The sequence below is a fragment of the Erpetoichthys calabaricus genome, chromosome 3 (assembly GCF_900747795.2).
Source record: "Erpetoichthys calabaricus chromosome 3, fErpCal1.3, whole genome shotgun sequence".
NCBI lineage: Eukaryota > Metazoa > Chordata > Cladistia > Polypteriformes > Polypteridae > Erpetoichthys > Erpetoichthys calabaricus.
Window position 1 is genome coordinate 277196619 of NC_041396.2, and position 18762 is coordinate 277215380.

General features: G+C 36.6%; 1 protein-coding gene across 4 annotated transcripts in view; it reads right to left on the bottom strand.

The window, feature by feature from the left end:
* Positions 1–18762, bottom strand: part of tp53 (tumor protein p53) — an 84112-nt gene that overhangs the window by 27024 nt on the left and 38326 nt on the right. For 2 of the 4 annotated variants that reach the window (XM_028798386.2, XM_051924896.1), the window contains exons 2-4: positions 11563–11682; positions 7097–7142; positions 6175–6408 (exon numbers count right to left, since the gene is read on the bottom strand). In XM_028798386.2, coding sequence (XP_028654219.2) covers positions 6175–6408; positions 7097–7142; positions 11563–11633 — 351 coding nt within the window. In that variant the 5' untranslated portion in view covers positions 11634–11682. Of the gene's footprint in view, positions 1–6174; positions 6409–7096; positions 7143–11562; positions 11683–12181; positions 12204–13920; positions 14076–18762 lie in introns of those variants that run through there. The other 2 variants (XM_028798385.2, XM_051924897.1) reach the window with 2 other exon arrangements.

Below are 18762 nucleotides of genomic sequence, written 5' to 3' on the forward strand. Positions count from 1 at the left end.
TAATGCCAGTCAAACATTTTATTGAAATTTGTTCAATAGATATATGGGAATATAACAAATTTGCCAGTCGACTTGACCCATGTACCAAACATTCAACTGCAAAAAGGCACCTTTTCTCAAAACTAGTGTAGCCTAATGCCATCTAACCCACTGTAGTGACCATTAAACATCTCATTTCATTCACTAGATATGGGAATGTGCCAACTATGCCTGTCAATTTGACCAATGTACCCAACTCATATATAAACAAAAGCATCGGTCTTGTCACAAAGCCATGAAAATGAAGGATGCCCAATATCATCTAACACTTCACTGTGCCCATGAAACATCAGAGTACATTTTACTCGTTAGATATGACAGTGTGCCAAGTTTTTCCTTTGAGGTGGGCAAAACTGAACTGCCATTTAACAAAGGCACCTGCTTTGTCACAAAACTTTGAAAATTAAGTTGGTCCAATTTGATGCAACTCCCTTGTATCCAATCAGGTATAAAATGTGGAAAGCGGATTTCTTTTTTTCAAATAAAAGGGACCATTTTAGTGACCACATTAAATTAATATCTCTTTACGAAGCAGAATATTTTGACTGGCTTCTAACGAATAATTAACTGCTTTGCACAAGTTGTGTAAACAAGAAACTGGCTGGAAGAGAAAAACTTCAGGCTCATGTGAAATGGTCATGGTCTCCCCTTATCTTCCCCAATGTGCACATTGCCAAATATTATTAAGACAAAAAGATAAACTGGATCATGTTGTAATGAAGCAGAGTAATTAGAATACAATACAAAAAGCAAATAGATCTGGTTTCTCATGAAGTATAAGTTATGTTGTACGTCCATACCTGGCCAAAGAAAAACTGAAACCAATTTCAAGTTGCTCGTGCAAATGGGTTCTTAGATGGCATCTCAGAGAATACTTCCTAGTGTGTTAATAGAGCTCTAGCTTCATTCGATAGCTTGTCTTCTCATTTTATAAAATAATCTAATCTAACACCAAATATCAGTTGCCTAAGATTTTAAAATTTGTTTTGTATTTCAGCCACAAGTGGCCATACTGGTCAAGCACAGGATATATTTTTACACACCCTTTAACATTTGTTTTAAAAATGTTGTACCTTCCAATAGAATGTTTTTCCATATGTTTCCTAATTGATAATGTGACAATAAAAACAAAGGCACAGCTTGCTTGGTGCATGAAGTTAAAAATGAAAGAATTCCAAGTGTAGCTTCTTGAATGGGTAATTATTTCTAGTCATTTTGGAGGGGATGAAAGGACACGGACAGTGCAGTAATCTATTTTCATACACACACACACATATATATACATATTATATATATATATATAATGTGTGTGTGTGTGTGTGTGTGTGTGTGTATTATATATATATATATATATATATATATATATATATAAATCCCTATGTGCGTCCAGGTGTCCGTGTGTGGGTGTCTTCTGGTGAAGTGCGCATGCGCGGGGCACGGTGCTATGCGCGATATTACTGTCAGAGAAAGTTACAGGCGTTTTACGGAAATACAAACCAGTATTACTGCGAGAGGAAATTAAAGGTACACAATACAGTGACGCATATTACAGCCACATACAAGCCAGTATTACTGTCAGAGGAGATTAAAGGCATATTACCGACGCGCACGCCTGTATTACCGCCAGAGAAAATTAAAGGTATATTACGGACGTAGAAGACGGTATCCTTCAATAAGGGCACGCACAAAAAGGCGAGCCTCAAAAGGACGACCTCAATTGGGCGCAGCGAATAAAGGCACGCGTAAATAAAGATCTGCACCTGTTGCTCTTCACATATTCCTGAGCCATTTGAACTAAATTATCTACGCGCCCTTATTGAATAGAGCCGTACAAGACAGTATTACTGTCACAGAAAATTAAAGACACACACTACACGGCGGCAGCCCACGAAGAACGGTCAGCTCAGCAAGTAAACATCAACAAAAGAAAGGCTGAAAGAAAGAAAAATACAACCAACAAAAAGAATGAAGTCATAGTCCCTTGCCATTTAATATAGACTGTTCCTACTAATGTTTATGCACTACTGTTCTAGCGCCCGTTATTGTAACGGGCTAAATGACTAGTACATACATCCATCCATTTTCCAACCCGCCGAATCCGAACACAGGGTCACGGGGGTCTGCTGGAGCCAAACCCAGCCAACACAGGGCACAAGGCAGGGACCAATCCCAGGCAGGGTGCCAACCCACCGCAGGACACACACAAACACACCCACACACCAAGCACACACTAGGGCCAATTTAGAATCGCCAATCCACCTAACCTGCATGTCTTTGGAATGTGGGAGGAAACCGGAGCGCCCGGAGGAAACCCACGCAGACACGGTGAGAACATGCAAACTCCACACAAAGAGGACCCGGGAATCGAACCCAGGTCCGCAGATCTCCCAACTGTGAGGCAGCAGCGCTACCCACTGCGCCACCGTGCCGCCCCATAGTACATACATAAAATTTTAAAATTTTATTCTGATTCTTGCAAACTAATGGGGATACAACATTTTTATTGGTCTTAAAAACACATGACCCGATACATTCTGGAAATCCAAACAATTTTAAGTAGCGTCAACCTGCCATGCAGAAAGGTTCACTGTAAATAAAAGCACAGTCACTGAAAGCACTTCTATTCATAACCCCACAAGATGTGATGCATTTGATAATGAATTTTGTTTCTAAACAATGGGTGGAGAGTTTAATGTTTATAGCTAGCATTTTGCAGGATTTTAATACTTTAGTTATGCATGTTTCACTAGCACAGCATAAAATCCTTAGACCCATACCCCCAGTTACCTGCAAGCAAAAACAAGAGGGGGGGGGTGAACACACACACACACACCTCAACACTTGGTATATAGTAACCAACATAAGGGACAATTAAAAAAATCTCCAAACCTACATAAACAACCTGTTTTGGATATGGATATCAAAAAAGGAATATAAAGGACAAGTCCTTCATATAACTGACATACATAAGCTTTCTATTTCAGCTGTGTCTTTTTATGGTCACTAATTTAACAAAGCTTTAAAAACACAGACAATCTTAAAAGTAAGGATAGATGAGAAGTTGCACAATAACTTAGGCTCTGTGTGAAGATTGGATACATAAAATAAACAAAAAACACCACACACACTTTGCAATTAAAAAAGAAAGCTCTCACTCCATGTTTTCTTGAGCTGTACTTCCAGTTAACTATTAAAAATGAATTTTGCCATATTTTACTGTGATGTAAATTTAGGAGATTCATTTGAATTTTGTTTGCATGTTGAAATATTCCCGAAATCTTGAGAACATTTCCTTCCCTCAAGTTTGTGACTATCTCCTCATTCGGACTTCTGCTATGGTTTTCAGCTGTGCTCATGTGTTTTTTAATTTGATTTGGTACTAGAGCCCAAAACACTTTCAGAGTGGATACTGCAAATAGAACCAAGCAAAATAAAGACTGGAGCAAGAAACCAGTACAAGATGTAGTAAAAGTTTATGTATTTATAAATTTTTATATTATATAATATTAAATTACATATTTATTGTAGCTTTAAAAAATTAAAAGCACAAATTCTATTAGTGTCCACAGACAAAGTTCTTTCAAAATTTTTTACTTTGATATGCTGAAAATTAAAACATATGTAAAAACAAACCTCCCCAATATTAAATATATAAAATAAGCATGATTTATTCCTACTGTCCACTTGTAAATTAAAAAAAATATATATGAAAAGATGATATATGCAAGAACTAGTTCCCATCTGCAAATGAGACACACTTATATATGCTACTGCTGTGCAGTAAATCAAATCATACAGAAGAGCATCCTACCTGACCACCTGGAAAGCAGAACTGGTCTCCCAGTCTCAGAAGGCACAGCTGTGACAAGTTCTCTCTTCCGCCTTCCCCACCCCCCCTCTAAATAGACATGTCTTGGCAAATCCCAGATATGAGCATTTTGTGGGTGGGTGTCTGTGTGTGCGTGCTGCATGTTACCAAACTAGAAGGGCAGGGCCTAACACCACACTGCATTAACCCTTGCATCTCCAGATTATCCTAAAAAAAAAAAAAGAATCTGGTCTAAAAGAAGTCATTTCTCTTCCTTGGCTGAATGTGGAAAATGGCCGGCACCCTAGCTTCGCCCATCCCCCATTTGGAGTGAACTTCATCTTATAAATCAGGAAAAAGGGAGAAAAATCCATTGGGAGAAAATGATTTACATACAACCATTTACAGGTGTATTTACAGAGGAGAACCAGCTTGAAGAACAGTTTGTTGGATTAGTGCTCCAATTCGGTAAGGTGATTTAATCATGTAAAGCATTGTTCATGTGCAACATTCTGCTTTTTTTGTAAAGGTTATAAATCAGCATTTTTCTAAAAAGCAGATGCAACATTTATACAGATTATGAAATAAGGTGGCATGAAGAAAAAGGTGTGTAAATGTTTAGTTTCTTTCTTTAAAAATGCAATTCTAAAGTGAAAGAAATGCATTCGTTGAATCTTACTGATCTGGGATTTTCTTTTTTTAAGGCAGTTTCATTTTATTATTCAAAACTATTACTATAGCAGTTATTGGCAAACCATATACCAAGGTGCAACATTTATGAATAGGTTTCACATGGTATATAAGTGAATACAGTCACGTTACAGATTACACGTATCACTTAATTTTAAAAAAGTGGTTAAAAACCAAGTCATTCTTCTCTTAAAAGTGAAATGTGTCAGCTCATTTACTGTTAAACGTGTTTTTAAACATCCAATAAAATGTTGTACTTTTGCAGGCCAACAATTTAATTACAATAACTGCTATTACGACAGAAAACTTGTGTTGTATTAAATATACAAGCATGTTCTAAATTAAATCTGAAAAAATAAACTGGAACACGGTAAACATAATCGGGGAAAAAAGTGAAAAAGATTTATAGTCGTATAGAAAATAAAAAAAAAAAAAAAAATTAAGCCCCCTTTGCAAATCAGCCATTTTCAAACATAATATGCACATTTTAATAGAGCATTATCAGGTTAACTATGCAGCACTATGAGGTTTTGCTTCAGGAAAAAAGACTATTTGCTTATTCCCCGTATTTATACATTTGCTATAATTTGACCTTGAACAACAAAAAATTCAGTTTATATTAAAAGTAGTTTACTTTAGTAATCATTAGGACTATTACCCAAGAGCTGCAAAAGGCAAGTTTAAACCAAGATTAATAGTTTACTGCACACAAGTCCATTGCACATTTAAACCAGGTAATAGGAGTGTGCATGGAAAAAGATTTAATACATATAATATCTTAGTAATATGTAGGTATTTGCTTCATTTACAAAATTTCCTAACTGTGTTCTAAGGTGTCACAATTTGTATGAAAAGGAAAATATATATTACATATATTCATAGGTATGGTACACAACTATACACTCAAGCTTGGAAGGTTATTAAAACATTTTCTAGTCATCTTGGTGTATCGATAACAAATTGTACAAACTATTTAAAATAAATTCATTTTAAATTAAAAAAAAAATTACATTTTTCTATAAAATGTAAAGTTCTTTTTACAGAATGAACAGCGACATAAGCTCATTGTCAAGGCATGTCACTACATGTTCGAAGCCCCTTTTTCTACCACGTGCAGTCCGAGAGACACAGGCAAAAAAGTACTTGCATTCAAATGCTACATTGTCTCACTCCAAAAAAACTGCCGCTTACATTTTACACTATTAAAAAGTAATGAAACCAACTGTATCATGCTCAAAAAGTAGCCATAATATTTTAGAATATATTTGTTTTAATTTCTTAAACTTTTACCACAGTCAGCTTTTAAATTCCTTCCCAAAAAACAACCAAAACTAAACAAATTAGTACAGTTGGTTACATACTCGGTTCCTTTACTTTTATTAAGGCCTCTATAGGAAGCACCTCAAATTTTGATATTTTTGTAATGAAAAGTAATTAACAAAAACTACTGAAACCAAGAAGGTCAAACTCATTAGGTGTTCTTTACTAGGGCGGTCGGGTTTAAAAGCAGTTTTACAATCTTGATGATCACAAAGATACATGCATTTATTATAATAAAGTTGCCAGTAAATTACATTTTCCAACTAACTGATCTTGACACGGAACTAAGCCATTTTAGTAATCAGAAATTAACTTACAGTACAAGTAACTGATTTGGCAGTGCTTGATTGCTGGAACCGTAGTTTAAAACCAACATCACCAGGATAGTCTTTAGTGGATGGAACTGTAGAGGCTGATGGAGCACCCGTATCATTACTAGCAAGTCCCAATGGCACTGAAGTAATAGCTTCAAAAGGAACGCCAGAGAAGAGTTCATCGCTGCTTGAGATATATCCATGCTGTAGAGTGTCCATATCACCAGTGATTAAGGCCTAAAGCGAAAAGAAAGTCAAATGAAAATATTCAGCCAATCATACAAGTCAACCCTCCCCTACTGGCGTAGCCGAGGTCTCAGAAACAGGATACGGTATCCATATTAAGACAGGGGAATGAGAAGATACTGTACTCTTGAACTATTAGGAGTGATAATTTCACAGTACAGATAGGGGGTGTTCCTAAAGTGTTACATTATTTCATTCTTATATAGTGCCCTCCTTCGTACATAAGCTCAGAGTATTGCCATTTTTAATTGTCATGCAGATCCAATCACAAGTTACCATACAGTCAAAATATGTTCACAAATAATATTTGTAGGGCATCTGATGCCTCAGATTTTTCAATTATCATCCAATATCACTGCTCTAGAATTCTAGGCTTTCAAACCTACATTTCTCTATGGATTTGACTGCACATCATCAACTTTCTCATCAAGCTCATGTCTAATACTGAGGAGGAAGATTTAAATGGATGTCAGCATTCTCAAAGCTCATACAAAAACAGACCACTTCCCTAGACATTCAGTTAACCGTGCCCTTTAGCTTAGAAAATGCACATCACTTGCGCATGTGAGACTCAGTTTCTGAATGTATCAGAATACACAAAGGAGAATACTCCACACAAAGAACCCAAAGTATAAAAATATATACATACAGTATAATAACCAATTAAAATAAAACTTACATTGTCAAGCCATTCAGATTCCCCGGTGACCTGATCTGGAATGGTCCTGGAAAAAAGAACAGCATTTTACATCAACACATTCAGATAAACTTGAAAAGCTGAGGTTCCCATACTTTGGTCTAATTCAGGGATGGGCAAAGTCATTCCTGGAGGGCCGCAGTGGCTGCGGGTTTTTGTTCCAATCCAGTTGCTTAATTAGAAAGCAATCCTTGCCAATAATTACATTTCATGGCTTGTTAGTGCTTTAACTCTGCTAAGTCAAGTCATTCTCATATCCTAGATTTTTTTTTCCATTCTAAGGATATCATCCAAATACTTTGAAGTGTAAAATGGATGGGTAATTCTCAATCCTTCACTTTTTTCTATTCTCTTTCCTTCCAAGTACTTAATTAAACCAAATAGTGCACGATAAATACACACGGGTGTAAAGGGTAAGAAGCAAAATGGATAACTGCTGGTTTCTTTTGTCATTTGCATCTTATTGTTAATAAGGAGCAATTAAAGAACGAGAATGCAGCTGTTTAAGACTTAAATAAGCAATAAGGGTTCAAAATCTTAAAGAGGGAGATAACTAAAATGAAGCAGAAGTGTTTTTAGAGCAATAAGTGCTTCTTATTAAGCAATTGGGTTGGAACAAAAACCTGCAGCCACTGCGGCCCTCCAGGAATGACTTTGCCCACTCCTGGTCTAATTAAAAGAAGGAGTGGATTTCAATTACAGCTTGTACCCACATGGTCTAAGCCAGGGGTAGGCAACGTCGGTCCTGGAGTGCCACAGTATGTGCAGGTTTTTGTTCCAACCCAGTTCCTTAACGAGAACTCAATTATTGCTGATGAAGCACATATTGCTTAAGTGACATTTTAATGCTTCATTTTAGTGGTCTCGCTTGTTAAGGTTCTCCAACCTTAATTACTTATTTCAATCTTAAACTGCTGCATTCAGTGTTTTAATTGCTCCTTATTAGCAATAAGATGTAAAAGACAAAGCAGCCAGCAGCTCTCCAGCTAGCTTTTTTCCAATTACATCTGTGTGTGTTCATCATGCACGGTTTGATTTAATAAAACACTTAATAGAAAAATGTGACAGACTGAAAATGATCTGTTTTAGGCTTCAAATCATTTGGATGATATCCTTGGAAAGGAAAAAAATCTACAATATAAAAGCCTTACATTGCACAGACTAACAAGCCATAAAATTAAATAAGGTCTGAGATTGGCAATGATTGGTTTCTAATTAAGCAATTGGGTTGAATGAAAACCTGTAGCCACTGCGGCTCACCAGGACCAACATTGCCTACCCCTGTTTTACATCTTATTGCTAATAAGGAGCAATTAAAACACTGAATGCAGCAGTTTAAGATTGAAATAAGCAATTAAGGTTGGAGAACCTTAACAAGCGAGACCACTAAAATGAAGCATTAAAATGTCACTTAAGCAATATGTGCTTCATCAGCAATAACCGAGTTCTCGTTAAGGAACTGGGTTGGAACAAAAACCTGCACATACTGTGGCACTCCAGGACCGACGTTGCCTACCCCTGGTCTAAGCTGTAATTCAAATTCACTCCTTTTAATTAGACCTATGTTAGACATGTTGTTACTTATTTTACCTGCATTAATCTATAAAACAAGCAAAGAAACTGTTTTAAAATACTGGGGTCAATTCAATCATTTCCTTGTCTACAATTTTTGGAATATTTCAATTGTTTAAGATGTTGACTCTGTTACCCTTCACTTTGGCAGATGATATAATTAAGGTGGAAAACTTAAAATAAAAAAGTGAATTATAAAGTGGGCGGCACAGTGGCGCAGTGGTAGTGCTGCTGCCTCGCAGTTAGGAGACCCGGGTTCGCTTCCCGGGTCCTCCCTGCGTGGAGTTTATATGTTCTCCCCGTGTCTGCGTGGGTTTCCTCCGGGCGCTCCGGTTTCCTCCCACAGTCCAAAGACATGCAGGTTAGGTGGATTGGTGATTCTAAATTGGCCCTAGTGTGTGCTTGGTGTGTGGGTGTGTGTGTGTGTCCTGCGGTGGATTGGCACCCTGCCCAGGATTGGTTCCCTGCCTTGTGCCCTGTGTTGGCTGGGATTGGCTCCAGCAGACCCCCGTGACCCTGTGTTCGGATTCAGCGGGTTGGAAAATGGATGGATGGATGGAATTAGTTTACTCTTTTGATAAAATATTATTATTATTATTAATAAGCACACACACGGCATCTTTCCAGCTACAGAATGGAAACAGCAAATCGGATCATTAAAAGAAATCAGATAAAATCAGGAATGGGTCCCCAGTTATGATACTGGTGGTTAAGAAATCTAGTACAAAAAAAAATGTGAAATGCACACTATATTTATACTATGTGGCCAAACGTTTGTAGACACTACAACTGTATGATGTCTTAAAATGTTCACATCGTCTTTTAAAGACATAAATAATGTTAGATTCTATTCATATTTGGGTGTACAAGGAATGGTGGGGAAATGGTGTGCAGGTGAGATGCAGGAGTCAGAACGGTTATCTCACAGGCTGCTGCAACTCACCACACATAGCAATATTTGGTAATATTTCAATGACTCCTTCCAAGTTCATTTAAAATTGCGACAAATTACAATGCCGTATTGGCATGATCCGACTCAAAAATGGATTTGAATAAATTGTCTACAAACAGGAAACAATGTGTTTCAAAAAGTTAAATAACTGGAAACCTATCACTCTCAGTTGTTCTTTCAACTATCTTTAGGAAAAAACAATGCAACTTGGCGTAAGTTATAGGAAAAAAAAAATTGTACTTAGTCGTTTCATTGTGGCTTGGATATAGTACATATTTTGCCTTTTATGATGATGCATACAAACAACATGACACAAAAAGTGCACAACACAAAATGTTGATTGTTATTGCGAGGTTGCAATGTACAATGTGTAAGCATAAATGCAATAGCTCTGGCTTTTAAAAAAAAAAAAAAGGCACTGCTTTGATACATACAGTAGTGTAATCAGTTTATCTTGTGTACATTATAATTATATTCCTATTTGCCCATACTCTGTTTTGTAAGTGTCATGTTCCTTCGCCCAATTCAGTATTATTTTATAGGTAGGCATACCTATAAGTCTGTTGGACACATCATTCCAAAGCCGTGAGCATTAACGTTGTAAGGGCTGTGTGCAGGCCATTCTCCCATCTGTGTTTTAATACATGGACACGATTGTACTACAGAGCAGCTTTGTTATGATGTGTGACGTGAAAAGGTGTTATATGCTACTTGTTTAACTGTATTTACCATGACACTACTGCATGATGGCATATTTTGTTCATATATGAAAATGAGTAAACAGCCTATTAAATACTTTTGAAACACATTCCCAAAATAAGTAATACTTTTACAACTGTGAAATTAAACATTAAAAACAGTTTGCTGGACTGAATGAAACGTGAGGAAAAAAGAGGAACTATGACTAAAATTATTATCGGGAATTGGGGTGAAAATAATGCGGTGTGTTTCTGCGCACAGAAAAAAAAAACAAAAAAACCCACACACCACATTAAAAATGAAAATATACATTCCCAATTGTAGAGATCCCACTGTACTGTATATCACTTCAAGGTGGTGTGTATGGACAACACCCCAGAAAAATTAAATCCAGTCTGGGAAAGCTCACACTTTACATAACATTACCTAAAAAAGCAGGAAGATTTTCTTTAGTGTCCTCACTACAGTTGCAGCCACATGAAAAACTTACCTTTATACTCAAGCTGTACATTTCCTAATTTATGCTTGTTAAAATGGCTAACATATTAAATTAAGCTGGATACTGTACTAATACACTGGGTGACAAAAGCCTGTACCCTAATTTGCCTCAGAGTCTTTGTGACTCAGCTGGAGAATCTGGTTTAAATGAGTAAAATAAGGTAACATTCTCAAACATGCCCAATATGATTGAGGTCATGAAGAGCCAAAATCTACCCTGGCAGCATCAAATACAACAAGTTAAGCCCAGGGAAGCAACTCATACAGGCTCAATTCAGAGTCATGACTAACTTGATGGAGGAAAACCCTAATCAGATAAGATGGGAACATTATAACCTGGACAAAGACCAAGCACCGTATATAAACCCAAGATGCTACATCCATGAGACAACAGCACTAACTCCACTATAATGCTTGTTTTTGATAACTGAAATGCAATAAACTATTATTAACTTTTAGACCTAATGTGTTAGTGTGGTTTTTCCTTTCTGATGTCTGCAGTCTTTCTAAATTAAATTTCTGTTTTTACTCCACAGAAGCATGAAGTTTCCATCAGACACATAAAATCCTATTGGAACACCAAGCATATCTAGCTAATTGAGTTTTCCATTTTCAAGATGTGCTTCAGCCAATACAGTCAGACTCAATATATAACATCATCTCAGGCTTTGTTGTAAATGCAAGAATGACAACTTGACAACCAATGGACTCGTTACTTTATACTTACACCATGTTCCATAAGTCCTGGAATGACTCTTGACTCAGTGGCTCCAAAGTGTCAGAACCCACCTCGGTCATTTTATCAATATGGGTGTTGTTACCACGGTGAGAAGCAAGCCACTCAACACTGTTGAAAAGAATAAGGAGAACTCAACATAAGCAGTCATTTAAAATGTTTTTTCTATTACAAGGCTAACTAAGGGAGCAGGAAAAAGACCGTGCCTTGTGCTTCAGAATGAGACAGTTCTAAATCCACCGATCAAATGGCAATGCAGCAAGGACGAATTCACAAAAATTAATCATTCCACCTCACAGTACTGGAAGCGAACTTCAAATTACCAGAGAATGAAGGAGACATGTTTGCTACTGCAGAGAACAGCTCTGCTCTTCACTGTTTCTTACATATCGGCTTTGTAAAGTGTTATATAATCTGGAACCTTCACCTTGCAGTGGTTAAAGTGAAGGAAAGACACAGAAGGGCAGATACACAACAAATAAATAAAAGATACGGTCAATGAGGTTTGGGGTTTCATTCTCCACTGGACTTGCTGACTGGCAAAATAACGCACGCTGAAAACTTCCTAGAGGACAGTTTAGCACAGCCAAGCACAACATGGGTGACTTACTTTTTGAACGATCTGCAAACAGGCTGTTAACAGCAATAAACATTTATAAAATTACCACCTGATTTTCATCATCCACAGCCATTGCAGTAAGCAGTTCGTTTTACTAGATTCTGGAGAAATGCGCTTGCCGGCGGCAAACTACAAGGATGAAACCATTGAGAGGGGAGTCTTCACAAGAGGACGGGAAGAAACTTTGCCAATCATATCATATTAGATATACATATACACACACACACAAGATCTTCCCCCTTCTGAATTACATCAAGTAAAACAATATAGTGACATTTTTGCTTGAAGGGGGGTTTCGTATTTAGAGACTAATCAGTTAGAGAAATGGTTTCTCCGCGGAGGTTGAAAGGACTACGAAAACAATCGAGGGGTGGTGAGAAGGTGGGGGGCGGGGGGTTGAGTATGCTATGAAAACAAACACATAGAAACTCTTGATTTCGCGGACAGGACACAAAAATTGTGTACATTACAACAGGTTAACGTTTGGAAACCGAAATTGGAAATCGAATTTATCGAGGCGTGCCCAACACAGCTACCACCCCCACAAAATAGAACAACCCAGAGTGAACGAGAAAACAGGAAGAGGTCAAAGAAGGGGTGTGGGGAGATAATTATTAACAAAAACAAACTTGAAATCCAAGTTGAAACCTTCTGCCTAAGTGAAATCAATTTTAAATGACAAAAATTCTCATTTTAAAACAACTTATTTTTAAAAATATCCAACAATAAGCAAACGTCATAAGAGTTAATTCTTTTAAAACCCCTTCCTGGAGAATGGTATATTCTAATCTTCAGCCGTAAACGTTGGAGAAATCTAGTTCATCTCTTAAAAAAAATCTGATTTTTCTCCAAATTTCAGTATTCCGTTTTCTCAAAATATCTAGGTGAAACGTATCAAGCTGCATTTTTAAAATCTAAGCATGATATATTGTAGCCACTGCTTGCAAAACGTGTGGAAATCTAGTCTGGCACTGGAAATATTTGAAGCATTTTCCAAAAACTAAATTTTGCACACGTGATTTTTTAAACATGATTTAACAAAGTAAGACCATAAAAGAAGGCGCATTTAATTTTATAAATTAATTTTCATCCAACGTACATCGAGGTTCAATGTAAACGTTCGAATAGTTCCACATGTTGCCGTTAAATCCTAAAAGTAAATATATATATATATATATATATATATATATATATATATATATATATAATAATCGATTCAACCTTCAACCAGGTTTCGACGTTAACACGACTCGCAGCTCCAAATAGAACTACAAGACTGAAATGCATTATAATTACAAAGCCTAACACGACAAAAAAGTAAATTTTCTAATTGCAACAACAACACAGGAAATGTCCATTCACTGCCAAACGAAACAGACATTACTCGGACAGCAATCACTGCGACAGTGGGACATCACCATTGTTTAATAACAATCGTAACCTTTTTGTTTTGGTTTTCCATTCTTATTTTCGCGACTAAAGTTTACCAATTACAGCACCATAAAGGGAATTAAGAAATATTTTATGAATGGAATAGCGGATCGTGTTCCTTCCATATTTTAACATTCTGAAAAAGGCAAAAACAAGAAATTTGCACCCGAACTTTTTACAATGAAAAATTAACAGTTGTGACTTTGTAATGACAGGACGAACATTAAAGAAATGAAAAATAAATCATTTTGCTTCTGTCTAAATCAAACGACACCAAAATGAGTCATTCTGCGTCTTACCCCTTGTACGGAATGAATCACCCAGCAACGATTTCCCCCTTCTCTTCTTTTTTTTCTTTTCTTGGCCTTTTAAACTCCCAAATACAGGGCACCACGTTTTGGGGAATCCCCTGCAGCTTAAAGGAGGCAGGGCCAAACTGCAAGCGAGAGAGAGCTGTGTCGGTCACATGACTGAAACCGGTCGGGTAAAAGCAGCAATTACCCTATCACGTGATATCAAAACCGCACCATTTGAAATTTGGTGCGAATAGTTATTGCATATAATAATAATAATAATAATAAATTTTATTTATATTGCACTTTATATTTTGCATATCTCAGAACTGCAGGTACCTTATGGAGTAAGTAATGCCGCCTAAATAATTGATTAATACAACTGCCGAGTATCATTGTTTGGGATACATAATAAAACGTACCTCTGATAACATTCATTATTTATACGTGCTGCTACCATTCGTCCGTTTCCCTTTGTTCGCCTGAGACTATCGAGTTGTCTCTATCTAAGGTTGCACATGCTGCAAATGTGTTCATTTCGGCGCTTCCTAATCTCCACTGTTAAAATAACTTCTAATGCATATACGAAAACATCGTTTCAATATATATTCTTGACGCTTGTAATTTTGTACAATTCAGTTAAGTTTATTTTTGTATTGCGCCCTTTGCGTGCAGGCACAAATCGCCCCGACAGGCTCTAAGGAAAAATACAAGTGTAAATTGTACTAACTTAGTACTCATAAAGGCACGAATTTGTTTAAGCACACAAGAAAATATATTGTTGTATACACAGCTGCTTTATTTGGTAGATAATGCAGTTGTTTTGTAAAATACATTTTAATAGCGCTTTTAAAAATGTGGTTGTTTAGTTGTAATCTTCCTTATGAGTTAAAACAATGGTTTTGCTGTGCTTTTTATTTTTTACAGTAGCTGGTTTTATCTTCTTATATAGTTTCATATATTTTAAGACAATGGGAAATATGACATCATAAAATGTGTAGTTTTAAAATGAGGCCTTTAATCAGAAAACAATCACTTTTATTTTCCAGTACATACTATATATGTTGTGTACTGGAATCTAACTTTGGCAGCTTAATATAAATAACATAATTTAAACAACATACATTATAAACAGTAGCAGATAATTGCAATTATAAAGGAGATCTGCAAATGAAAACGAGTGTAATTGCAGCCCAAAATTCCTCTGTATGACGTCAGTCATGTAATACCCCACCGTTACGTTATGACTGACGTTGTGGGCTTTGCGTGACCTACATCTTTGCGGACTGAAGTTAGACCCACCTTAAATGAAAGCGCGTGTGTGTATATTGATGCACACATACTGTACATACATGTACACCTTCATACAATACGTGCAAGAACACACGAGTACGAAAGAAAGTCGGGCTGAAATTACTTATTTGCAAGGGTTATGGTTCTGGGAAATAGGCTTTTTAAGTGTCTATTTGTTTTACTTTTAATTGACCTAAAGCATTTAGCAGAGTGAAGTTTTTAGAACAAGTGATGACTTGGGTGACATGAGTCCGTGGTGATTTTTTTACACGGTTTGTGACATACAGGTCTTTGACAGATGGAATAGCACAGCCAATTATTTTCTCAACAGACCTCACAACACACTGTAATTTATTTTTAGAGTGGACCGTTGTTGAACTAAACCAGACAAAAATGGAGATAGTGATCACACTTTTAATTATGGCTTTGTAGAATTGTACTATGGACGTGAAAATATTTAATTTCTTTAGTTAGTGTAAAAAGTACATCATCTGCTCTGCCTTCTGGAAGTGGTGTTAGTGTCCCAGCTGACAGCGTGCCTAGAAATTCGAAGGATTCCACTAAGGTTACTTCGGAATCATTAATTTCTGGAGGAAGAAGTTGTAAATCGGTTACCATTTCCACCGTTCTGGTGGTATTTAATACCAGGTTATTTATAGCACACTAAGACAAAAGACGAATCAACTCATTTGTTTCATTTACATTAGTAATTGGTTCAATGATGGTGGTTTCATTGGCAAACAATGATTTTTACTGAAGTGTCAGTGGACCTATACTGTCATTGGTGTACAGTGATTAGAGTAGTACACAGCCTCGTGGGAGCCCATCTGAGCATACACTTTCCTGTTTGTCAAAAACTGTAAATTCATTTAGGGATGGAAGCATTCAGTTCAGTTTGTAAACATTTAGTTAACAACAGTTGTTAAATGGTGTTAAATACTGAACTTAAGTTTACAAGCCGTACAAGTTCCTTTACAATCCAAATGCTCTAGCACACTGTTTTTCAACCAGTGTGCCGCATTACATGGTGCACCATGAGAACTACCCAGGTGTGCCGTGAAAATAGTGTAGCGCAAACATTCGAACAGTTCCAAATAACTGCAAATGCTGTTCATGTTGCATCCTTATCATTAATTTAAAAAAAAATCACGTAAAAGCTTTTTGTTGAATTTACAAGTCTATATGTTTAAATTGTTGTATACAAGCCTGAAAATACCTGTCCATTATAATAGAAGGTTTCAAACTCTTCTTCAAAGGAACACTCAACAGACATCCGAAACTGTGTTTTTGTAAATGTAATGATTGTTAATGCTAAAATTAACATGGCTGCTGGGATTCCATATCCATCTGAGAAGCATCATGGAAAAAGGCCCGTTTGGAAATGTTAAAGTACATTAGGTAAACTGATTTGTGTTTTCTCCTAAAATTAACATTTGTATTTGAATATATTATTGTTTATACTATCGCTGTAGAACAGAGACATGCAACATGTTAGAATTTCACTATACTCTGTATGTCTGACAATATTAATAACTGTTACTTCTGCAGTTTTCTCGGCAGGATATTCCATTTTCAGGGTGACTTCAGTGATCTGCCTATGTGTTATATTCCAAAAGAGAAATGGATCAGGTCCATAAAGTGAATAATTTAAATAAGAATTGCATTAGGTCAATGTTTCCTAAACTATAGGTCGCCACACGATTGTGTAGTAAAATTACCTGAATTCTGTGAAATGTGATGCACCGCCCTCAGTTTAGCGTATTAATTGCCCGTTGACGTTATCACAGAAAGTTTTCGTTTCTATGGTACAAACATACAATAAATATTATACACGATACCATCTTCCCAGTGCCGGTGCTAGTTTATTTTGCGCCCTAGTCGAAGCTTATTATTGCGCCAACCGACTGTTCGGTAGCTAACCGTGCGGCTGGGTTTTACCGTCCATGATCTGCGCCCTTGGCGAATGCCTAATTCGCTTTAATTGTGGCACCGGCCCTGCATCTCCCGTCTCACAACTATTAAAACAATCAAACTGACATGACTGACAAGCAAAGATGTATAAGACGAGAGAATGGTGGATGCGCCACAAGAATGCGACGGTGTTATGATGTGCGAGTGAATAGGATGGCCATGGAAAACTGGTCGATGTTTCGTCTCGTTTTCGCGGTTACGGCACCCACTGAATCTAATTTTTTAACAAAGGGTTAGAGAAGATAGTGCATTAAATTTAACGTATCTTCGTCGATGAAGAATTCCTTCTCTTAACACTACTTTAAAGTGGTTCGATAAATTTCAGTCTAATGAAAGTGTGAAGGACATGATGGGACCATTGAGAGATGTAAGAACATCAAAAATATCCAAAGACAAACTAGACATTTAGCGCCATGTCGGATAACATTAACATTTTAAACTGGATTGTTCGCCGAATTATTCATCATATAGTGCATTCATTTATTTTTTAGGACTAATATAGCTACTTTTACTCAGTTTATTCAGTCAGTCAGTGTTTATTCAGTTATTAAATAAAAACCGGGTTATGATGTTTATGCGTACTCTTTTAGGAAAACATTGTTATACTAACGGTACAGTCCATTTGAAAAACGTTATTTAACAAAAAATATCTTTTAACACAAGGTAAATAAACTGCATCGATTTATATTTTGAATGGTTACTAGGCGCCATAAGTCACGTGGCTAAGTTAAGTGACCATTCATATTATCCGTTAAAAAATCATCACATTCTTACGTTGCACCCCAAAAAGGAATACAGTATCTCTCTGCTTCAACTAAAGATTGCACTAAGCAGTTACACTGGCAGTTATATGCCTCAGGAATATGTTCCCAATATTTTATAAATTATTTCTAACAATACGTGTGCTACCCACTTTTTTCTTATAGTAATATTCATGTTAGATAAATGCTTGAAAGAAAACAATTGTTTTTTAATTATATGGTCATTGTTATCTGTCTATTTATGGCTCCACTATCATCATGATAATGATCCCACTTCTCGAGTCCCAGTATGGTGCCATTGCATTAGGTCAATAAAAAATATCGGAGAAGCGGGCACTTCCACTTTTTTCACTTACTCAGACTTGAACTTCCCGACCTCGACAAAAAATGTAGCTCGATATGTAATCACTTGCTTAGTATTGAAGGTGGCAGCAGTCTGCTATTCAACAAGAAAATAAATTAATCAGTACATCTGTAATTAAAAATTAATTTGGAAAAACGTTGATTATAGAGTAAAACGTTAATTATACAGTCAAATACTTACTATCCAGTTTACTGGTGGAATCACATAAGATATAAATGATACATTGGACAGCACAAGTAGCACGGAAGGGCGTCTTAAATGTTGCTTCTCACAAAGCGTTTAGTTTGCAGTCATCCATTTAGCGTCTTTTTCAATATCGTTGAAAAATAGACTTTCGACGCGCATACATAATTAAATCCTGATGTGCAGTAGGTTGCGGTGGTTATAAGTTGAGCTGGTCAGACTAGGCTTCCCCGCTGCGCCTGTCAAATGTTCCAGTTTATCTTGGGAAATTCCCAG